At 43.5% G+C, this 25,498-nt stretch overlaps 1 protein-coding gene across 1 annotated transcript; it reads right to left on the reverse strand.

The window, feature by feature from the left end:
• Positions 1 to 16,181: 16,181 nt before the first annotated feature.
• Positions 16,182 to 22,435, reverse strand: LOC122553202 (endonuclease domain-containing 1 protein-like). The gene is made up of 2 exons (XM_043696799.2): positions 21,993 to 22,435; positions 16,182 to 18,793 (listed from the first exon to the last, which is right to left on the reverse strand). The coding sequence occupies exons 1-2, from the start codon at positions 22,290 to 22,292 to the stop codon at positions 18,074 to 18,076; spliced, it is 1,020 nt and encodes a 339-aa protein (XP_043552734.2). The 5' UTR covers positions 22,293 to 22,435; the 3' UTR covers positions 16,182 to 18,073.
• Positions 22,436 to 25,498: the final 3,063 nt, after the last annotated feature.

The raw sequence follows: 25,498 nt of genomic DNA on the forward strand, positions 1-25,498 counted from the left end.
GCCGAACCAATGTCCTGCACAGCCGCAACATGATCTCCCAACTCCTGAACACAATACTCTGACCAATAAAGGAAAGCATACCAAATGCCTTCTTCACTATCCTATCTACCTGCGACTCCACTTTCAAGGAGCTATGAACCTGCACTCCAAGGTCTCTTTATTCAGCAACACTCCCTAGGACCTTACCATTAAGTGCATAAGTCCTGCTAAGATTTGCTTTCCCAAAATGCAGCACCTCGCATTTATCTAAATTAAACTCCATCTGCCACTTCTCAGCCCATTGGCCCATCTGATGAAGATCCTATTGTAATCTGAGGTAGCTTTCTTTCGCTGTCCACTACACCTCCAATTTTGGTGTCATCTGCAAACTTACTAACTGTACCTCTTATGCTCACATCCAAATCATTTATGTAAATGACAAAAAGTCGAGGGCCCAGCACCGATCCTTGTGGCACTCCACTGGTCACAGGCCTCCAGTCTGAAAAACAACCCTCCACCACCACCCTCTGTCTTCTACCTTTGAGCCAGTTCTATATCCAAATGTCTAGTTCTCCCTGTATTCAGTGAGATCTAACCTTTTTAACCAGTCTCCCATGGAGAACCTTGTCAAATGCAAGAGAATCGACGTTTCGGGCATGAGCCCTTCTTCAGGAACCCTGAAGAAGGGCTCATGCCCGAAATGTCGATTCTCCTGCTCCTTGGATGCTGCCTGACCTGCTGCGCTTTTCCAGCAACACATTTTCAGCTCTGATCTCCAGCATCTGCAGTCCTCACTTGTCAAATGCCTTACTGAAGTCCATATATATCACATCTACCGCTCTGCCCTTAATCTTCTTTGTTACTTCTTCAAAAAACCAATCAAGTTCATGAGACATGATTTCCCATGCACAAAGCCATGTTGATTATCCCTAATCAGTCCTTGCCTTTCCAAATACATGTACATCCTGCCCCTCAGGATTCCCTCCAAAAACTTGCCCACCACCGATGTCAGGCTCACTGGTCTATAGTTCCCTGGTTTGTCCTTACCACCTTTCTTAAACAGTAGCACCACAATAGTCAACTCCAGTCTTCTGGCACCTCACCTGTGACTATCGATGATCCAAATATCTCAGTAAGAGGCCCAGCAATCACTTCCCTACCTTCCCACAGAGTTCTCGGGTACACCTGATCAGGTCCTGGGGAGTTATCCACTTTTATGCATTTCAAGACATCCAGCACTTCCTCCTCTGTAATCTGGATATTTTTCAAGATGTCATCATCCATTTCCCTACATTCTATATCTTCCATGTCCTTTTCCACAGTAAATACTGATGCAAAGTACTTGTTTAGTAAAGCTCCCATCTCCTATGGCTCCACACAAAGGCCGCCTTACTGATCTTTGTGGGGCCCTATTCTCTCCCTAGTTACCCTTTTGTCCTTAATGTATTTGTAAAAACCCTTTGGATTCTCCCTAACCCTATTTGCCAAAGCTATCTTAGGTCCCCTTTTTGCCCTCCTGATTTCCCTCTTAAGTATACTCCTACTGCCTTTATACTCTTCTAAGGATTCACACGATCTATACCTGACATATGCTTCCTTCTTTTTCTTAATCAAACCCTCAATTTTGTTAGTCATCCAGCATTCCCTGTACCTACCAGCCTTTGTTTTCACCCTAACAGGAATATACTTTCTCTGGACTCTCGTTATCTCATTTCTGAAGGCTTCCCATTTTCCAGTCGTCCCTTTATCTGCGAACATCTGCCCCCAGTTAGCTTTTGAAAGTTCTTGCCTAATACTGTCAAAATTGGCCTTCCTCCAATTTAGAACTTCAACTTTTAGATCAGGTCTATCCTTTTTCATCATTATTTTAAAACAAATAGAATTATGGTTGCTGGCCCCAAAGTACTCCCCCACTGACACCTCAGTCACCTGTCCTGCCTTATTTCCCAAAAGTAGGTCAAGTTTTGCACCTTCTCTCGTCGGTACATCCACATACTGAATCAGAAAATTGTCTTGTACACACTTAAGAAATTCCTCTCCATCTAAACCCTTAGCACTATGGCAGTCCCAGTCTTTGTTTGGAAAGTTAAAATCCCCTACCATAACCACCCTACTATTCTTACAGATAACTGAGATCTCCTTACAAATTTGTTTCTCAATTTCTCTCTGACTATTAGGTGATCTATAATACAATCCCAATAAGAGATCATCCCTTTCTTATTTCTCAGTTCCACCCAAATAACTTCCCTGGATGTATTCCCAGGAATATCTTCCCTCAGTACAGGTGTAATGCTATCCCTTATCAAAAACGCACTCCCCCTCCTCTCTTGCCTCCCTTTCTGTCCTTCCTGTAGCATTTGTATGCTGAGAGACCTGCTGAGTTTCTCCAGCTTCTTCTGTGTTCATGTCATAACGTGTCTGAACAGAGTGCTTAAAAACATCATCAAACCTGTGTTAAGGAATTTGTGGTATTGCTTCTACTTTTGTGGTTTGAGAAGTTCCACTTACCCTGAGGGCTATGTCAACTTGTTGCTGCAGGTTGATTTAAAAAAAAAATCATTCTTTAAAAAGGCTGTATGAACTAAACAGAACATATCCTGAGATGTTTGCTGGCTAATCTCAAATGTATTAAACCAAAGTCAGCAACATTTGTCTTCAACTTGATTTTTTCACGTCTTTTCAACTTGATCACAAAAAGTTTGAAATTTCACATTGGATTTCTGGAAGACATTTTCAAGGCTTCAGAGACACCTAAGAAACAAAATATTGCTTTTGCAAATATAGTGCTTCATAAAAGCACAATCATTGAAGTACTTGATGCTTCAATGATTGTGGAAGCAGACCATTCAGCCCATCAAGTCTACACTGACTCTCAGCAGAATATCCCACCCAGATCCACCCTACAACTCCTCATTCCGCATGGCCAATCTGCCTAATCTGCATATCTTTGGACCATGGGAGGAAACCCATGCATACACGGGGAGAATGTGCAAACTCAAAGTTGGAATTGAACTTAGGCCCTTGGCACTATGAGGCAGTAGTGCCAACCACTGAACCACCATGCTGCCCCAATACACTGTCTTTCAACCAAAGATTCCGGTGTCACCCAGTTCTTAACAGCTTAATGAGTCAACAATGAAATTTGTACTGTCTGCAAAAAGAGATGGAGCTCTCTGTAGAGACATAGATGTAGTGGGGGTAATCTCATTTCTGTTCTGGAGCCCCAGGCCAATACTCCAGGGGTATGGGGTCAAATCCCTATCCTTGAAGCAGGTGGGGGAATTTAAATGCAGTTAACAAATCTGGAATGCAAAATGCAACTAACCTCAATCTTTATAAAAGCCGATCTGGTTCTCCCTTTAGAGAAAGAAACTTACCTGGTCTGGGCTACATGTAACTCCAGCCTTACAGTGATGTGGTTGACTCATAACTGTCCCTTGAAAGGACTCCCTAGCAGACCACTCAGTTCAAAGACAATGAGAGAGGAACAGCAATCGCTGCTCTTGACAGTTACACCTGTATCACGTGAAAGAAGAAAAGATAAGACTAGTAACAAGTTTATGCATTCTACGTTAGGAGCCAGATGATAAAGGGTTAAAGATCTTACTTTCTCCAGGCACACACAAACACAGATGTACAGTTGCCTTCCCTAAAGGTATCTCATGGGTTCTAACTCTAACTCAGGCCTGACAGCTTTGCTGCCTTGTCTATACCAGGCCAGATTTTGAAATTATCTTTGTCACCGGCATTGCTTTCAGTGTTTACTTTCAGCTTTAGCAGTCTGTTTGTTATTGGGAGTGGGTTTTTCAAACTGAACAGCAATTATGGGAATTGTGAAACGATTCCCAGATGCAAATCATACAAAATAAGAAACAGCAAAGCAATGTTGTAGCCGTGTGGTTGGATCTAATAAACATTTCTCCTCAGGGCATGCTGTTGAAGGATTACTGCTGAGCTCCTACTTTGAATATGAACAGCAACTCAGTAACAACATTATATCTCCAACTGAAAGCAAAATTATCTCATCAAGACCAGGTATCCCCTGGTTCCCCAGCTGATTAGATTCCCTACAGTGCAGAAACAGGCCCTTTGTCCCAACAAGTCCACACCGACCCTCCGAAGAGTAATCCACCCAATCCCATTTCCCTCTGACTAATGCACCTAACACTATAGGCAATTTAACATGGCCAATTTACCTGACCTACACATCTTTGGACTGTGGGAGGAAATCCACACAGACACAGGGAGAATGTGCAAACTCCGCACAGACAGTCGCCCGAGGCTGGAATTGAACCTGGGACCGTGGTACTATGAGGCAGCAGTGCTAACCACTGAGCCACCATGCCACCCCAATCTTTATGGAGAAGAATTAACTGTTCCTTTGACATTTGAGGCAATTAAAAGGGCATTGGGATTTTTAAATATTTGAATAGTAATGGTGTGCAGGGATATGGGGACAAAGCAGGAGATTGGCACAGAGCCAGTCCAGGTGTGATGGGCCAAATGGCCTCCGTCTGCACTGTAACAATTCTGTGATGAGCATGAATAGATGTTGTATTCCAAAGCCTGGAAATTCCTCCCTAAGGACATTGTGGATCCACCTACAACACATGGAGCACAGCGGTTCAAGAAGTCAGGTCACTGTCATCTTTTCAAGGGCAGCTAGGGACGGGCAATAAATGTTGGCCCCACTAGCCACGCCCACATCCCAGGAGTGAATAGAAAAACGTTGAGGTTGTCATCTCGTCAGTGCAAAATAAAGACTGCTTGACATTTAAACAAAAGGAACCTGTATTGAGTGCATAAAACACTCCAAAACGTTATATCTTTCAGATTCCAAGCCAACCTTGTTCAGTTTGTTCCCTTCAATTTCCTCTGAGCTCTTTGTCTCAATCTATGGGCTGTTATAACTCTTTGATCCACTGCTCCTTACCTTGGATGATCTTGCCTTCATTGGTAACACATGATTTGGATGTGAACGTAAGGGGTATGGTTTGTAAGTTTGCAGATGACACCAACATTGGAAGTGTACTAGACAGCGAAGAAGGTTACCTCTCAGAGTACGACAGGATCTTGATCAGATGGGCCAATGGGCAGAGGAGTGGCAGACGGAGTTTAATTTAGATAAATGCGAGGTGCTGCATTTTGGAAAGGCAAATCAAAGCAGGAGTTATACACTTAATGGTAAGGTCATGGGGAGTGTTGCTGAACAGAGACCTTGGAATGCAGGTTCATAGTTCCTTGAAAGTGGAGTCACGTAGGTAGGCTAGTGAAGAAGGTGTTTGGTATGCTTGCCTTATGGGTCACTGCGGCAAAGTGTGGAGCTGGAAAAGACACAGCAGGTCAAGCAGCATCTGAGGAGCAGGGGAGTCAACGTTTCAGGTTGGAATCTTTCATCCAACATCTGCAATCCTCACTATCTCTTACTTTATTGGTCAGTACATTGAGTATAGGAGTTGGGAGGTCATGTTGCAGCTTTACTGGTTATAGGTTAGGCCACTTTTAGAATACTGAATGCAGTTTTGGTCCCCTTACTATAAGAAGAATGTGGTGAAACTTGAAAGGGTTCAGAAAAGATTTACAAGGGTTTTTCCAGGTTGGAGGGTTTGAGCTATAGGGAGAGGCTGAATAGACTGGGGCTATTTTCCCTGGAGCATTGGAGGCTGAGCGGTGACCTTAGTCGAAGTTTATAAAATCATGAGGGCATGGATAGTGTAAATAGACAAGGTCTTTTCCCTAGGGAGAGGGAGTCCAAAACTAGAGGGCATAGGTTTAGGGTGAGAGGGGAAAGATTTAAAAGGGACTTAAAGGGGCAATGTTTTCATGCAGAAGGTGACATGTGTGTGGAATGAGCTTCCAGAGGAGGTGGTGAAGGTTTGTACAACTACAACATTTAAAAGGCAGCTGGATAGATATATGAATACAAACGGTTTAGAGGGATATGGGCCAAATGCTGGCAAATGGGACTAGATTTATTTAGGATATCTGGTCGGCATGGACGTGTTGGACTGAAAGGTCTGTATGTAGCAAGCAATTCCACAGCTTTCACCGGCTTGCACACTTTCTTATCAACTTCCTCTGACAGGAGAAAGATAACAACATGGTACAGGACTACCCTTATCAAACATTCCTCCCATAGTTTTCAATCTCCACACCAGACTTTACTGGAAGAAAATATTTGGCACTGACACAGTAGCACAGAAAATAGAGCAAAAATAGGCCATTCAGCCCTTCAAGCCTGCTCTGCCATTCAACGTCATCAAAAATGGCTGACCATTCAACTCAGTACCCTGCTCCTGCTTTCTCTGCATATTTTTTGATTCAATTAGCTCTAAGAACCATATCTAATGGTTTCTTGAAAACATTCAATGTTTTAATGTCAACTGCTTTCTGTGGCTGAGAATTCCGCGTGATCGCCAATCTCTGGTGAAGAAATTTCTCCTCAAATCAGTCCTAAATGGGCTACTCTGTATCCTTGGATTACAATCCCAGGCTTTGGACTCCCTGGTCATTGGGAACATCCATCCTTTGCTTACCCTGACTAGTCATAGAATCACAGAGTCATAGAGGTGTACAGCAAGGAAATAGACCCTTCCGTCCAACTCGTCCACGCCGACCAGATATCCTAGATAAATCTAGTCCTATTTGCCAACACTTGGCCTATATCCTTCTAAACCTTTCCTATTCATATACCCATCCAGATGACTTTTAAGTGTTGTAATTGTACCAGCCTCCACCACTTCCTCTGGCAGCTCATTCACACGTACCATCCTTTGCTTGAAAATGTTGTCCCTTAGGTTCCTTTTGAATCTTTCCCCTCTCACCTTAAACCTATGCCCTCTAGCTTTAGACTTCCATACCCTGGGAAAAAGACCTTGTTTAATCACCCTATCCATGCCCCTCCATGATTTAATAAACTGTATAAGGTCATCCCACAGCCTCTGTTGCTCCAGGAATAATGGCCCCAACCTATTCAGCCTCTCCCTGTAGCTCAAACCTATCCAACCCTGGCATTATCTTTGTAAACCTTTCCTGAACCTTTTCAAGTTTCACAACATCTTTTCTTTAGCAGGGAGACCAGAACTGAATGCAGTATTTCATAAGTGGCCTAACCAATGTCCTCCTGTTAGACATTTATAGGTTTATATGGGATCCCTCCCCCATTCTTCTAAACTCCAATGAATATAGTCTTAATCGATCAGTCTCTGTTCATACATCAGTCCTGCCATCCCGGGAATTAGTCTGGTACACCTGTTAAACCTGGACATCCAATCCCACTACACCTCATCCACCATGACCAGAGCCTCCAAGGCTTCTATTTCTTCCTCTCCCTACATCCCCACCAGTACCTTTCCACTGACACTCTCATTCGTTTGGCTGAACTCGTCCTTACCCTTAACAATTTCTCCTCCCACTTCCTCCAGGGATAGCCATGGGCACCTGCATGGGCCCCAGCTATGCCTGTCTCTTTGTTGGCTACATAGAACAGTCCATCCTCTGTAGTTACATCGGCACCGGCCCCACCTCATCCTCTGCTACACTGATGACTGCATCGGCACCACTTCGTGCTCCCGCGAGGAGGTTGAGCAGTTCATCAACTTCACCAACACATTCCACCCTGACCTTAAATTCAACTGGACCATCTCTGACACCTCACTCCTGTTCCTGGACCTCTCTATCTCCATCAACGACAACCGACACAACACTGACATCTTTTACAAACCCACCAACTCCCACAGCTACCTGGATTACACCTCTTCCCACCCTACCTCCTGCAAAAATGCTATCCCGTATTCCCAATTCCTCAACCTCTGCCGTATCTGCTCCCAGGTGGACCAGTTCCACCACAGAACACACCAGATGGCCTCCTTCTTTAAAGACCATAATTTCCCCTCCCGTGTGGTTGAAGATGCCCTCCAACGCATCTCATCCATGTCCGCACCTCTGCGCTCAAACTCCACCCCTTCAACCTCAACAAGGACAGAACCCCCCTGGTCCTCACCTTCCATCCTACCAATCTCCACATAAACCGCATCATCTGTCAACCCCACCATCAGGGATCTAATTCCCTCCCCACCCATCCACTTTCCGCAAAGACCATTCCCTCCATGACTATCTGGTCAGGTCCATGCCCCCAACAACCCACCCTCCCCCCCCGGCATCTTTCCTTGCCTGCTGGAATAGTAAAACCTGCGCCACACCTCCCCCCTCACCTCCATCTAAGGCCCCAAAGGAGCCTTCCACATCCATTAAAGTTTCACCTGCACTTCCACAAATGTCATTTATTGTATCCGTTGCTCCCGATGCAGTCTCCTCTACATTGGGGAGACTGGGCGCCTCCTAGCAGAGCGCTTTAGGGAACATCTCCGGGACACCCGCACCAATCAACCCCACCGCCCCAAGGCCAAACATTTCAACTCCCCCTCCCACTCTGCCGAGGACATGCAGGTCCTAGGCCTCTTCTACCACCACACCCTCACTGTCCAATGCGTGCAGGAAGAACTCCTCATCTTCCGCCTTGGGCCTCTTCAACCCCAGGGCATCAATGTGGACTTCACCAGTTTCCTCATTCCCCCCCCAACCTTAGCCCAGTTCTAACCTTCCAGCTCAGCACCATCCTCATGATCTGTCCTACCTGCCAATCTTCCCTCCCACCTATCTGCTCCACCCTCCTCTCCAACCTATCACCTCCATCCCCCACCTTCATCCACCTATTGCACTCTCAGCTACCTTCTCCCCAGCCCCACCTCTTTCCATTCATCTCTCTATCCCAGAGGCTCCCAAACTCATCCTGATGATGGGCTTCTGCTCCTCGGATGCTGCCTGACCTGCTGTGCTTTTCCAGCACCACTCTGATCTTGTCTCTGATCTCTAGCATCTGCAGTCCTCACTTTTGCTCTGTTAAACTTTTAGTTACAAAGTACATTTTTTGAGTGGAGGATAAACAGCCAGAAGTTAGAATAGAATAGAATATCCTTTATCAAAACCCCAGTGCAGAAGTACAGTGCAATGTTTTTACAATGGCTGCCTCTAATGGTGCCATGTTAGATATAAGTCATAGAGTTGTACAGCATGGAAACAGACCCTTCAGTCCAGCCTGTCCATGCCAACCAGATATCCCAACCCAATCTAGTCCCACCTGCCAGCACCCGGCCCATATCCCCCTAAACCCTTCCTATTCATATGCCCATCCAAATGCCTCTTAAATGTTGCAATTGTACCATTCTCCACCACTTCCTCTGCAGCTCATTCCATACACGTACCACCCTCTGGGTGAAAAGGTTGCCCCTTAGGTCCCTTTTATATCTTTCCCCTCTTACCCTCAACCTATTCCTCTAGTTCTGGACTCTCCCATCCCAGGGAAAAGACTTTGTCTGTTTATCCTTTCCATGCCCCCATGACTTTGTAAATCTCTGTAAGGACACCGCTCAACCTCCGACGCTCCAAGGAAAAAAGCCCTGCTTGTTCAGCCTCTCCCTATAGCTCAAATCCTCCAACCCTGGCAACATCCTTGTAAATCTTTTCTGAACCCTTTCAAGTTTCACAATATCTTTACGATAGGAAGGAGACCAGAATTGCACACAATATTCCAACAGTGGCCTAACCAATGTCCTGTACAGCCGCAACATGACCTCCCAACTCCTGTACTCAATACTCTGACCAATAAAAGAAAGCATACCAAATGCCTTCTTCACTATCCTATCTACCTGCGACTCCACTTTCAAGGAGCTATGAACCTGCACTCCAAGGTCTCTTTGTTCAGCAACACTTCCTAGGACCTTACCATTAAGTGTATAAGCCCTGCTAAGATTTACTTTCCCAAAATGCAGCACCTTGCATTTATCTAAATTAAACTCAATCTGCCACTTCTCAGCCCATTTGCCCATCTGATCAAGATCCCATTGTAATCTGAGGTAACCTTCTTCACTGTCCACTTCACCTCCAATTTTGGTGTCATCTGCAAACTTACTAACTGTACCTCTTATGCTCGCATCCAAATTATTTATATAAATGACTAAAAGTAGTGGACCCAGCACCGATCTTTGTGGCACTCCACTGGTCACAGGCCTCCAGTCTGAAAAACAACCCTCCACCACCACCTTTGAGCCAGTTCTGTATCCAAGTGGCTAGTTCTCCCTGTATTCCGTGAGATCTAACCTTTCTAACCAGTCTCCCATTGGGAACCTTGTCGAATGAAGTCCATAAAGATCGCATCTACTGCTCTGCCCTCATCAATCCTCTTTGTTACCTCTTCAAAAAACTCAATCAAGTTTGTAAGACATGACTTCCCATGCACAAAGCAATGTTGACTACCGCTAATCAGTCCTTGCCTTTCCAAATACATGTACATCCTGTCCCTCAGGATTCCCTCCAACAAATTATCCACCACCGACATCAGGCTCACTGGTCTATAGTTCCCTGGCTTGTCCTTACTACCCTTCTTAAACAGTGGCATCATGCTAGCCAATCTCCAGTCTTCTGGCACCTCATCAGTGACTATCGATGATACAAATATCTTAGTAAAAGGCCCAGCAGTTACTTCCTGAACTTCCCACAATGTTCCAGGGTACACCTGATTAGGTCCTGGGGATTTATCCACCTTTATGCGTTTCAAAACATCCAGCACTTCCTCCTCTGTAATATGGACATTTTGCAAGGTGTCACCATCTATATCCCTACATTCTATATCTTCCATATCCTTTTCAACAGTAAATACTGATGCAAATTACTCATTTAGTATTTCCCCCATTTTCTGCGGCTCCACATTAAGGCCACCTTGCTGATCTTTGTGGGGCCCTATTCTCTCCCTAGTTACCCTTTTGTCCTTAATGTATTTGTAAAAACCCTTTAGATTCTCCTTAATTCTATTTGCCAAAGCTATCTTATGTCCCCTTTTTGCCCTCCTGATTTCCCTCTTAAGTATACTCCTACTTCCTTTATACTCTAAGGATTCACTCGATCTATCCTGTTTATCCCTGACATATGTTTCTTTTTTTTTCTTAACCAAACCCTCAAGTTCTCTAGTCATCCAGCATTCCCTATACCTACCAGCCTTTCCTTTCACCCGACAGGAATATACTTTCTCTGAATTCTCGTTATCTCATTCCTGAAGGCTTCCCATTTTCCAGCCGTCCCTATGCCTGTGAACATCTGCCCCCAGTCAGCTTTGGAAAGTTCTTGCCTAATACTGTCCAAATTAGCCTTTCTCCAATTTAGAACTTCAACTTTTAGATCTGGTCTATCCTTTTTCGTCACTATTTTAAAACAAATAGAATTATGGTCGCTGGCCCCAAAGTGCTCCCCCACTGACACCTCAGTCACCTGTCCTGCCTTATTTCCCAAGAGTAGGTCAAGTTTTGCACCTTCTTTAGTCGGTACATCCACATACTGAATCAGAAAATTGTCTTGTACACAGTTAACAAATTCGTCTCCATCTAAACGCTTAACACTATGGCAGTCCCGGTCGATGTTTGGAAAGTTAAAATCCCCTACCATAACCACCCTATTATTCTTACAAATAGCTGAGATCTCCTTATAAGTTTGTTTCTCAATTTCCTTCTGACTATTAGGTAGTCTATAATACAATCCCAATAAGGTAATCATCCCTTTTTTATTTCTCAGCTCCACCCAAATATCTTCCTTGGATGTATTTCCAGGAATATCCTCCCTCAGCATAGCTGTCATGCTATCCCTTATCAAGAATGCCATTCCCCCTCCTCTCTTGCCTCCCTTTCTATCCTTCCTGTAGCATTTGTATCCTGGAACATTAAGCTGCCAGTCCTACCCATCCCTGAGCCACGTTTCTGTAATTGCTATGATATCCCAGTCCCATGTTCCTAACCATGCCCTGAGTTCATCTGCCTTGCATTGAAATAAATGCAGTTTAATTTATTAGTCCTACCTTGTCCCTGCCTGCCCTGACTGTTCAACTCTCTTCTGTTCTCAACTGTACCAGTCTCAGATTGACCTCTTTCCTCACTATCTCCCTGGATCCCACCACCCCACCTTACTAGTTTAAATCCTCTCAACTAGCTTTAGCAAATCTCCCTGCCAGTATATTAATCCCCTTCCAATTTAGGTGCAATCCATTCTTCTTGTACAGGTCACTTCTACCCCAAAAGAGATTCCAATGATCCAAAAATGTGAATCCTTCTCCCATATACCAGCTTCTCAGCCATGCATTCATCTACTCTATCCTCCTATTCCTAGCACCCGGTGTAATCCAGATATTACTACTCTCGAGGACCTCCTTTTTAAAATTCCTGCCTAACTCTCTGTAATCTCCCTTCAGACTCTCAACCTTTTCCCTTCCTATGTCGTTGGTTCCAATGTGGACAATGACCTCTTGCTGGCCTGTCTCCCCCTTGAGAACATTCTGCACTCTCTCTGAGACACCCTTGATCCTGGCACCAGGGAAGCAACAGACCATTCTGATTTTTTGCTGCTGGCCACAGAAACGTCGGTCTGTACCTCGGACTAGAGAATCCCCTAACACAATTGATCTCTTGGAAGCTGACGTACCCCTCATTGCATTAGAGCCAATCTCAATACCAGAAACTTGGCTGTTCGTGCTACGTTCCCCTGAGAACCCACCACCCTCTACATTTTCCAAAACAGCATACCTGTTTGAAATGGGTAGAACCACAGAACACACCTGCACTAGGGGCCTACCTCTCTTACCTTTCCTGGAGTTAACCCATCCATGTGACTGTATCTGAGACTTTCCCCCCTTCCTATAAACTGCCATCCATCACATACTGTTGCTGTTGCAAATTCCTCATTGCTTCTAACTGTCTCTCCAACCGATCCATTTCATCTGATAAGATTCGCAACCAACAGCATTTATTGCAGATATAATCCACAGTAACCCTTAAACTCTCTTTAAACTCCCACATCTGACAAGAATATCACTGTACTAAAGGCCATTTTTGCTCCTTCAAGATCTACAGACGCAGAAAATAACACCGTCTTGTTCCTCTACAAAACACTGCCCCAGGTTAGATTAATAGATACGACTTATATTTTAAGTATAATCAAGAGACATATCTCAAAAAAACATACAATCAAGAAAGAACCCACTCTACTCACTACTGCAGACTTTTTGTAGGCCACTTAGAACAATTACCTTATCTGACACTGTGCTGTGAACTTCATCCAAACAATTCCTCCAAGATCAGTTGTGAATTTCACTGTTTGTTAATTTTCCCAGAATTTTCCAATGTCCAGCAATTCAAACAGCAAAGGCAGTAACTGTGCAGGTTCACTCTGGTGTCAGTTTCTTTCTCACTCTCTCTCTCCTGCAATGACCTCACCAGTTGCTTCCTTTGTCTGCTCTTCTCCCTTTTAAAACTGCTGTTGTTTTTACTTTTTCTCTCCAAAGTTCCAAAACAATGCAACAGCATATAAAACAGTAAGTGCTGCTCCTGGAATTCGAGGAAATCACCTCCAGCACCTAAAATACCTCAAAAAAGGAGCAGCTGTTACAGCCAGAAATTTTTCCTGTCCTCCATCTTGGATTACCCAGAATTCCCTCCTTATGTACCTCGGTACAAATCTTAGATACAAAAGAGAAATAGAAGGAAAAGTTGTAGCATTACTGACAGTGTCAAAAAAAATTAGAAATAAGGTAGTTATAACACAAGGATTTACATTGCAGTCCGGTAAAAAATTTCAAATAGTAGCCGCTCAGCACATGGTCTGACCACCAGCACCAAGCACCAGTCCAACAACTGTCCCATTCTGCTCCAGCCTCCAATCCACTCCTCACCAGCAATCAGCTGCAACAAGGTAAGTGGCACTGTTCTGGGACCCACTTCCCTTGTCCTGCTCTGGTACTCGGATTTGCTCTCCCGCCTCTCCAGGACTCAGGATTCCCCTTCACGCGTTCCAGTACTCGGATTTCCTCTCATGCCGCTCTGGGACTGCTGAAAAGAGAGAAAAAAGTAGAAAAGAAACGAAGAGAACCAGTTGAGCAGAGGGTCTCCAGTTGGAGAATCCTACAGTACTGCCATCTTGTAATGGAGTGTGTAAAACCTGAGAAATGTGATTCAATCCTGCATGTCTATTTCCACACCCAGGAGTGTCATTCCTGATGGGTGTCAAGAAAATTACAAAGATGAGGATTTGAAAGGGAGAATTGCATTACAACTAGATTACAATCTCCTGTGAATTATCTCAGACTGTGAACGTGATGGGAGAAAAGAGAGCAATCTGGGTGAGAGACATGTTTCGAGAATACACAAGAACTGGGCTTAAAAGCCAATTTGGACCTTGGTCTTGCATGGGATGGCATGTGCTGTGAGGGTCACAGCTGAGAAAACCCTTAGTTATCCCTGCGCTGCAGGTAAAATTAAATAAAGTCTTTCTCCCTTTGCTGGAAGACAGAAAGCAAATAAAACCATAGTCAAAAAGAAACAGGACAAAGGATTTTCAACTAACCTATCAAGCTAAGCATCTTAAAATCATCGGCTCACCTGGGGATTGGTTATAACACTAGTCATAGTAAATTTGTAGTCAACCTTTCCCAAAACCAAATAGAACATAAGAACATAAGAACCCAGAGCAAGAGTAGGCAATCTGGCCCTACGAGCCTGCTCCACCACTCAATGACATCATGACTGATCTTTTTGTCGTCTCAGCTTCACTTACCCGCCCTCTCACCGAATCCCTTAATTACTTTATTATTCAAAAAAACTATCTTAGCCTTAAAAACATTTACTGAAGTAGCGTTAACTACTTCATGGGCAGGGAATTCCATAGATTTACAACTCTCTGGGTGAAGAAGTTCCTTCTCAATTTGGCCCTAAATCTGCTCCCCCTAAATGTGAGGTTATGCCCTTTTGCTCTGGTTTCACCTGCTAGTGGAAACACCCTCCCTACTTCTATCATATCTATTCTCTTCATAATTTTATAGGTCTCTATAAGATGGCCTCTCATTCTTCTAAATTCCAATGAATATAATCCCAGTCTAATCAGTCTCTCCTCATAAACCAACCCCTTCAACCCCTCAACCTAGTGAACCTCCTCTGCACTGCCTCTAGTGCCAATACATCCACAAACTCCATCAACAAACACATCGACCTGGACCCAATATACCAACCACTACAGCGGACAGCTGAAACTGACAACCGGAAGCGGCAGGGACAGACCACTATAAACACCGGAGGAAACATCAAAGAAGCGCTTCGCAGGAGGCTCCCAAGCACTGATGATGTCGCCTAGCCAGGGGACGAAACGTTTGCAACAAAAACTTCCAGCTCGGCGAACAGAACCACAACAACATCCTTTCTCAAACAAGGAGACGAGAACTGCATGCAGTACTCCAGATGTGGCCTCACCAGCACCCTATACAGCTGCAGCATAACCTCCCTGCTTTTAAACTCAATCCTTTTAACAATGAAGGACAACATTCCATTTGCCTTCCTAATTACCTGTTACACCTGCAGGCCATCCTTCTGTGATTCATGCACAAGGACACCTAGGTTCTCTGCATAGCAGCATGCTGCAACCTTTTACCATTCAAGTAATCATCCTTTTTATTGTTATTCCTACCAAAATGGATGACTTCATATTTATTAACATTATGTTCCGTCTGCCAGACCTTTACCACTCACTTTAGGTATCTATGTTCCTCTGCAAAGTTTCACAGTCCTCTGCACACTTTGCTCTGCCACTCATCTTAGTGTCATCTGCAAACTTTGACACACTACACATGGTCCCCAACTATGTAAATTGTGAATAATTGTGGTCCCAACACTGATCCCTGAGGCACACCATTAGTCATTGATTGCCAACCGATTAGTACTCATTTATCCCCACTCTTTGCTTCCTGTTAGTGAACCAATCCTCTATCCATGCTAATACTTTAGCCATAACCATGCATCTTTATCTTATGCAGCAGCCTTTTGTGCAGCACCTTGTCGAAGGCCTTTTGGAAATCTAGGTACACCACATCTACTGGGTCCCCGTTGTCTACTGTGTTTGTAATGTCTTCATAGAACTCCAAAAGATTAGTTTGCAGATGACAGAAATGTCCAGCTTTTCATTTTGTCCATCCACACTCACCACATTTTAATGTGGTCTCTTGCGGTAAACTTAATGTTATCTGATCAACTTATCTGTACCTTTATTTGCTTCCGTCACAGCACTTTGCCATATAAGATATTCCCCCATTAAGGCAAAAGTAGAACTTTGTGTGGTACAATTTATTTTCAAAAGTTTATTAAAAGCAAAAAATATACTTAACAGCATTAAGTTGATAACTCTTTCTTACATTTGATTTGGGACAATTCTCTTTTCATGCAGTCATTCAGTTCACTGTGAGTTCATTCTGTCTGGGGCTAATCAAACTTTGTCTGATCATAATTACTTTCACCTACACAGAGACTAAAGTGACTGATTAGTCACTTTAAACCAGACTTCCAGCATTTTAAATACAACCCAATCTATTAATTTCACTCAAATAAAGGCAAAATACTGCAGGTGCTGGAAATTTGAATAAAGTATAGAGATTGCTGGAGGAACTCAGCTGGTCTGGTGAGGGAGAAATAGAGTTACCGTTTCGAGTCCAGTATGATTCATTTTCAACTCTTGATATATCTAAGGTGTCACATCAAAAGATATTGCGGAAAATGAAATCTCATGGTATGGGGGCAATATAGTAGCATTGCTAAAGGATTGGTTGCCTGACAGGAAGCAGGGAGCAGGAATATATGAGTCAATTCAGGCTGGCCGGATGTCACAAATGGTGCACCACATGGATTACTCTATAATTTAGATAAATGATTTGTATGAACGAATCAAAGGAATGGCCCCTAAATTTACTAAAGACACGAAGATAGGTAGGAAAGTGTAAAGACATCCAGTTTAAGTCTCAGGAACAAAAACAGAGATGTTTTGGGAACAGTTCTGAAGAAAGGTCACTGGACCCAAAACATTAACTCTGGTTTCTCTCCACAGACCTGCTGAGCTTTACCAGCATTTTCTGTTTTTGTTTCTGATTTCCAGCAACTGCAGTACTTTCTGTTTTAAATTAGGTCTCAGAGAGACTGATTAGTATACTTTTTAAGTTTACAGAGATCTGAAATTCTCTTCACACCAAGAAAGTGAGGACGCTGAGGTTGAATTGAAAAGTTGAAAGCTGAGATTGTTGGTTTCTGGTTGGTATGGATATTCTGAGTGGGGGAATGAAAGTGTGTGAATGTAGTTGAGATACAGAATAGACACGAATGTATTGAATGGCCTGACAGGTTTTATGAGTACAATGAATTACAAACAGATTATGAGATTAAATGAACAATGTCTGTTCACATTCTCAGTTTTTAATATTTTTAACCAAGCAACATCAGCAATGAGATATTTATTCAATGTAATTGTGATGATACAATGGCTTTAAGATATATATTTTGTCCTGCTTTTGTTTGAAGAGATGTTTTAAAACAGAGGCGCAGAACTGTTTATTTGAATCCAATAAAGTAAACAACTTATAAGGCTTTTTAAATGTTGAAACAATAGAAGCAGCCTGAAAGGGTGGGGTCAAACTCCCACAGAACCAGGATTTTTAGTTTTAGTTTCTCAGTAGCAGCAGTTGCTGAGATCTTGAAGCTGGGTTTGGAAGCTGCAGGTACACCTCTCCCTCCAATCTCTCTCTCAGAGTTTTCTCTTGATATTTTTCCTCCTGGACTGGAGAATTGCCTCTGAGACGATCTATTTTATTGAATTTTCCTTTTGCCAATTATGTGTTTATGTAATGTTATTATATTGAGATAATTACTGTTTAGTAGCTAAATAATCCATTATTCTGTTAAGTTTTCCAATAAAGTTGTTATTCCAATGTCTTTTCTCTTTTGTTGTATTTTAACTATAGTGTTTGAATAAAGTGTGTTTTGCTTAATGTTGAGTATTTTGACCAATTGAATTGCTTCTGGAATGCAACATCTAACACCTTTAAACTAAGAAGCAGTTAGGGTCTAGACTATCTTCTTAATATATTCTGACAGGGTTTGTTCTGGTCCACAACATAATTGATACTGAGACTAACAGACCAACAAATCATTAGCATGGGAAGTTTCAGCAAATTTGCCAACTTCAGCCATTACACCCACTTCAACCCAATCTCCGAAAGGAGACAACACATTACTGCAAATTCCCATGACCATCTCTTGACTGAGTCTACTCCATTTGCTGCAGACATTACTGCTTCAATCAGGAGGGTCACATCTTTGAAGGTCTCCACCTCATCATCTGCACTTGTCCCTCTACAATCCTCAAATATCTTGCCCACTCTCAGCTCCTTTTGCAGCTCCCTCACTGTCAGTTTGACTGCTGGCGCTTCTGGCAACATCCTTTTCTTAAAAGCAGCGGAGAAGTCTTTATCGTACCTCGGTACATCCTGTCCCTCTGACCACACGTGGTTGTTTAGACAGGGGTCAGTATTTGGGCTTGGTGAGGAAGTGCAGCAAAGGGCAGTCCAGGCTACCCCAGGCACCATCACCTTGTTCTTCATTTTGATGGTGGTGGAATTGGCTGAGCCCGTCACCAAGTAGGCCGAGCGGCCGGATTTGTGGCAAATCTTTGCCAACTTGAGGACAAAATCTTCTGCCTCCTTCGCCCAGTTCACGTTGGCTTTGTGGTCCTGTGGGACTGCATTGGTGAGGGTGCAGGTGGCTGTAGCACTGTCATTCCTATTAAAAGAATAGGGATATAGATGACCTCGATCATACCCTGAGCCACGGTAATCTGCATCCACCGCCTGATAGTCACTGGAGGTATTGTTGCTGCTGGTCATTTCAGATGAGGCATGTGGATCATCGATCTAAAACCAGCAACATATAACACATACAGTTATAGAGTCATACGGATATACAGCATGGAAACAAACCGGATATCCTAAATTAATCCAGTCTCATTTGTTCGCATTTGGCCTATATCCCTCTAAACTTTTCTTATTCATGTACCCATCCAGATGCCTTTTAAATATTGAAATTGTAGCAGCCTCTACCACATCCTCTGGTAGCTCATTCCATACATGCACCACCCTCTCTGGGAAAACATTGCCCCTTACATCCCTTTTAAATCTTTCCCCCCTCAACCTTTCCTACCCTATCTATGCTCCTCATGATATTGTAAGCCCCCATAAGGTCATCCCTCAGCCTCCGCGCTCCAGAGAAAACAGCCCCAGCCTATTCAGCCTCTCCCGATAGCTCAAACCCTCAACCCTGGCAACACCCTTGTAAATCTTTTCTGAATCCTTTCAATTTTTACAACATCTTTCCTATAGCAGGGAGACCAGAATTGCACGCAGTATTCCAACAGTGGCCTAACCAATGTCCTGTACAACTGCAACATGACCTCCCAACTCCTGTACACATGCACTGACCAATAAAGGCAAGCTTCCTCACCTGTGGCTATTAATGACACAAATATCTCAACAAGGGGTCCAGCAATCACTTCCCTAGCTTCCCACGCAGTTCTAGGATAACAGGTTCTGGGAGTTATCCACCTTTATGTGTTTTAAAATGTCCAGCACCTCCTCTTTTGTAATATGGACACTTTTCAAGATGTAAGTATTTATTTCCCCACTGCCTTTATCTTCCATATCCTTCTTCACCATAAACACTGATGCAAAATATTCATTTATCATCTCTCCCATCTCCTACGGTTCTACACGTTGCTGATCTTTAAGGTGGCCTATTCTCTCCTTAGTTACCCTTATGTCCTTAATGTATTTGTAGAATCCCTTTGGATTCTCCTGAATCCTATTTGCCAAAGCTATCTCATGTCCCCTTTTTGCCCTTCTGATTTCCCTTTTACTCCTACTGCCCTTATACTCTTCTTGGGATTCACTGGATCTCTGCTGTTTGTACATGTTTCTTTAGCCATCCAGCATTTCCTACATCTACTAACCTTGACCCTTGGAATCTTTCAGGAACATACTGTCTCTGGACTCTCATTATCTCATTTTTGAAGGCTTCCCATTTTCCAGCCATCCTGTTAACATTCGCTCCCAATCAACTTTTGAAAATTCTTGCCTAATACATCAAAATTGGCCTTCCTCCAATTTAGAGCCTTAATTTTTAGATTGGTCTATCCTTTTTCATCACTTTTTAAAAAAAACTAATAGAATTATGGTCACTGGTCCCAAAAATGCTTCCCCGCTGATGCCTCAGTCATCTGCCCTACCTTATTTCCCAAGAATAGGTCAAGTTTTGCACCTTCTCTAGTAGGTACATACTAGACCAGAAATGTTTCTTGTATACACTTAACAAATTCCTCTGCATTCAAGCCCTTAACACTATGGCAATCCTAACCTATGTTTAGAAAGTTACAACCCCCCACCATAACCACCCTATTAAATTGTCCGAATTTTAATAAAAAATGAGAGATCTCACTCGCACTAACAAACAGACCCCCCCCCCCCCCCCTTCTTAGGTCATATTGATAGTCTCAGCACCAGAATGAAATTACTCATCCCCACAAAATAAATTGTGGTTATAATGGGTGTGCATTTCTTATTTGAAGATGCTTTCACCAAGTCTCATGAGAGAAATGACAAGACTTTATTCAAGGGAGTCGGGTTTAAGAATTGTCTTGGAGAAGAAGGTAAAGGCCAAGAGGTTTTGAGGAAAATTCTAAGTCCTTCTAAACCTGGGTATGTTACTTACTATTTGGTTTTTCCAAATATTGAAGTCGTTTCCAAAGTTGACTATTTTCAAGGCAAAAGGAGAAAGTGCGGGCTGCAGATGCCGGAGATCAGAGCTGGAAAATGTGTTGCTGGAAAAGCGCAGCAGGTCGGGCAGCATCCAGGGAGCAGGAGAATCGACGCTTCGGGCATGAGCCCTTCTTCAGGAATTTTCAAGGCTCTCACCTTGTGATCCCCTTGTGAGCTGTGACAAAGGGTCATCTAGACTCAAAACGTTAGCTCACTCTCTCTCCTTGGACTCTGCCTAACCTGCTGTGATATCCAGCATTTTTCATTTTCAGTACAATTTCCAGTATCTTCAGTAATTTACTCCCCTTGTGGTCAGTATATATTTTATTTTTAATAGTTACTGTATTTAGAGCTCATTGGCAGTCCATCAAATTTCAACTGATTGAGTCTGATTTTAACTGGGGATGAGCCACTTAGGACTGAGATGAGGAGAAATTTCTTCACCCAGAGAGTGGCGAGCCTATGGAATTCGCTACCACAGAAAGTAGTCAAGGCCAAAACATTGTATGATTTCAAGAAGGAGTTGGATATAGCACTCTGGGACTAAAAGGATCAAGGGATAAAGAGGATAGGTAGAAAAAGGCTATTGAGTTGTATCATCAGCCCACGTTCATACTAAATGCTGGAGCAAGCTCAAAGGGTCAAATGGCTTACTCCTGCTCCTGTTTTCTATATTTCTGTTTCTAACTCTAGAAAGTGAATTGAAGGAGGGTGCTGAAGGGCAGTTGAGTGGATGGCCGATCTATGACTCAGATTAACACCAATCTCAAAGGGAATGGGTTTAATTCTCACCTCCTCACCTTGTCCCTTAGCTCCATGCAGAGAAATGCCCTCAAGCTATGTAACCATTGTTTCTCTCTCTCTCTCTCTCTCTCTCTCTAATACAAAGAGCTGCCTATAAGCATGGAGGATAGCTAATGACCTATCCAGAAGGAGAATGGAGGCTGACTTTATGAGTAATTGAGACTACTCAAACCTTAGGTCTTCACTGCTATCATGTCTGTGGTATCTTGCTTTTTAATTTCAAATATCTGGAGACGATGAAGAGCACTGTATAAATTACATTATTTTACTCAGTCCTTATTATATTTGAAGTAAGTCACCAGCAAGGAAGCTAGGGAGATGAATGAACTCTTGACTTGGCCTCTCAATGTCAGCAAAGCCAAGGCTGGATTTGTGATTTCCCAATTCCAATGTAGCCTCTCAACATTGAGAAATCTCACCGAGCTCTGTGATAAATGATGTTCGTTAGATTTCGGGCTCTCTGTGGTACACAGTAAACAGTTTAGTAAATAACGCTTACCTGTGGCTCATAAAACCATGGCCTGGGTCTCTTTTCCTTCGTAACCCCCATGGTGCAGGGATACCTGTACGCCGAGTAGACGGGGTTTCTCAGCTCGGTGCGGTACAAGGTTACAAAGTGGTAATGGTTCTTGTACCTCTGGCAGATTTTGACGCGGTTCTGAGTGTCGAAACCCTGTGGTGGCACCTTTCCCTGAAAGAACCAGGCGCATTGGCTGAAATCCTGGATCACCTCCCCTTGCACTGCCCCAGGAACCAGCAGCGGTAACAGCAGGAAGAACGGCAGCCTCCCTGTCCCCATGTCCAGCCTCTGCAGATTGCTATTCCTCTCCTGGTTCAATAGCCTGCAATCAGCTGATTGAATCCTCTTTCTCCTGTTCTAGTTTTGCTGATTTTTACAATCAGACTCTCAGTCTGAAAATCTCAATTTTGAAGGTGTCTTCAGAGCAATGTCCAATGGAATTTAAATTTTGTGTTCCTCAGACTGTGCTCCTCTCTCCCCTTTTAACTGGAGAGATGTTGGTTTCTGTTTCTACTTTTGTAATTTCCCCTCATATTTCCTTGTGATAATTTGCAGACTCTGATGAAAATTGTTAACCTTGTGGTGGAGTTATATTCCCCTTTCGCTGTGAATCATATACACCCAGGGTTACTGTACTCTTGAGTATCAGTGCAGAGGTGATATATAGTTAGTTACAGCTTCTCCAATGCTACATTAAAGACCATTAAACAATAGATCAATATATTTAAAGAATTATTGCTGGTTTGGTGGGTAACATCCTCATCACCAAGTCACCAGGTCATGGGTTCAAGTCCCACTCTAGAGGCTTGAGTATCTGAAGCAAGCTGACAATGAGGGAGTACTGCACTGTCCAGGGTGCTGTCTTTCAGATCAGAGGTTAAACTGAGGCCCCTGTGCCTCTCCTAGGTGTGTGTAAAAGATCCTATGGTACTATTCAAAGACCGGAGGAAACGTTCTCTCTGGTGTCATGGCGAATATTTGTCCCTCAATCAATATTGAAGCACAAATTAACTGAGAATTTATCTCTGGTCATGGGAGCTTGCTGTGCACAAATCCTATTCTGCCCTTCCAACATCATAACCCTGACTCATTGTGAAAAGATTTGAGATATCCTGATGGCATGATAGGTGCTTACAAATGCAAGTTCTTGATATTGACCTCTACTCATGCCAATTATTTCAGTTAGAGTTTTGCTCAGTTAAACAGGGTTAAGGCGGCATCGGGCCAGTGTTGGAGAGCACAGGGGCTGCATTGAGGGGTACACCACTGTACAACTGGCCATTGGATGTACAGAGCAAGTTCATAGCAAGTAATGTCTGCTCTGTGCTGCCCCCATCACTTCACTCACGCACAGCACAAGACACGTTCAGACTGACATCCGCTGGCCCGAAGTTAGACCTCATTGCACCTTCTTTTGATTAAGATTTCTCCTTGAAAACAGCCCCTCAGACACTGGATTAGTCATTGTTTCTCTTGCTGAATATTATCCACTGCTTGCCAATCATTAAGACTGGCTGTTGAAAATGCTGGTTACTTACTAACTAGTGCTGACTTCATGAAGTTTCTCTAATGTGTAAGGTCAGGAGGGTAACTGATAAGTAATCATTTTTTTGTGATAATTTCCTTATGATAAGTTGAATAGCACAACAAGATTAAGACATAATTGGCAAAATTGATAAAATCACATTCTATTTTCAGCTAGCAAGCCTAGGGGGAATATAGGGAATGGAGTCATACTGGGGTTTCATTCTTCGGAAAGTCAAACAATGAAGGGTAGTGTTAAAACCCATATTTACTTAGTTTTTCATTTGTATTCATAGAGTTAAACGCTACGCACACGGAACAAAAAACAGTACTGCACAGTAACATGCCCTGCAGCTCATCAAGGTTGCACCAACACATGACACCTTTTTAACATAAAAACCTTTAGCCTCTACTAAGAAGGCACAACACAGTTTCAGTAAATGTGCTCGTGAAACTCCAATTAATCTTCACCACTCCCATATAATTAAACACAGTTATTACAGTTCTTGCAATGTTAATGTTTTGAAATCGATACAGAAAGTAACTTGGGAAATCCAAGATTTGGATGCTTAACAGAGTCCAAGATGGCGGCAGAGTAGGATGTTCTAGCCGCAGTTCCTCTGCTTCACTAGTTCCTTTTCCAATTTCTTGCTTTTTTCTTTTCTTTTCTGCAGTTTTTCTTTCCCCTCCTCTCCACCTTTTAACTTCTTAAATTTATCAGGAGGGAATGGAGGAAGGGGGCAAGTCCAAGCCCAGGCTGGCCTGGGAGATGTGTCATGGAGATGAGTGGCTAGCCAGAGCATGGAGCGGTAGGCGAGTCAGTCCAAGTCCAGCTGTTGCAGGAGATGAGTCCCTGAGGTGAGTCGTGGGCCAGAGCAATGAAACAGGAGTCAGTCCAAGCCCAGACTGGCCTGAGAGACGGGTCCCTGAGGTGAGTCGCTGGCCAGAGCATGGAGTGGGAGGCAGTCTGAGCCCAGGCCAGCCTGGGAGATGGGTCCCGGAGGCGAGTTGCTGGCCGGAGCATGCTGCGGGAGGCAATCCGAGCCCAGACCAGCCTGGGAGATGGGTCCCTGAGGTGAGTCGCTGGCCAGAGAATGGGGTAGGAGGCAATCTGAGCCTAGGCTGGCCTGAGAGACCGGTCCCTGAGGTGAGTCGCTGGCCAGAGCACGGAGTGGGAGGCAGTCCGAGCCCAGGCCAGCCTGGGAGATGGGTCCCTGAGGTGAGTCGCTGGCCAGAGCATGGAGTGGGAGGCAGTCCGAGCCCAGGCCAGCCTGGGAGATGGGTCCCGGAGGCAAGCCGCGCCCAGAGCATGGAGTGTGGAGACAGCGAGGCCTCATGTTATGAAGCCGAGTGGGCACAGGCTCGGTCAAGAAGGACTATAATTTGAGCTCTTATTAAAAATTTGTATTCCTTTGCTAGATTTTTTTACTGTTTCAATTCTGTAACAAACATTAAAAGTATCTATACCCTGTACCTAACATGGTGTCAAATTGGCAACATTACAGGCTTTTAACTGCACGCATTCAAGTGCACATGACTATAAAGGTTATTCCATTCAATTCAATCCAACTGAGGATATTTATAATTGGATTCAAATGTGATAGAGTCAGTTTCAGTAAACCAGTGTTCTACCAGGAACAGGAACCTGGTTATTTTCTCATGATTGAATCTTAGAAGAAAACTATTTTGGCAAGTCATGATGCAACTGTACAGGACATTGATTAAGCCACTGTTGGAATATTGTGTGCAATTCTGGTCTCCTTGCTTTTGCAAGATGTTGTGACATTTGAAAGGTGTCACAAAGCTAGTCCCTTTTTTTTCTAAAAGCTGTTGTTTGACTCAAGGATACTTTGTCCTTGATTTTTTTCAGCGGGGCAATAAACCAGAGCTCCGATCGGTCTGATTTTACACAGAAGTGAAAAGGATTTTGAGAGGCCTTTTGTTTATATGTAAATGGATGA

The sequence above is a fragment of the Chiloscyllium plagiosum genome, unplaced genomic scaffold (assembly GCF_037043375.1).
Source record: "Chiloscyllium plagiosum isolate Xiang-an unplaced genomic scaffold, Cpla_swu_hap1 HiC_scaffold_10, whole genome shotgun sequence".
Taxonomy (NCBI): Eukaryota; Metazoa; Chordata; class Chondrichthyes; order Orectolobiformes; family Hemiscylliidae; genus Chiloscyllium; species Chiloscyllium plagiosum.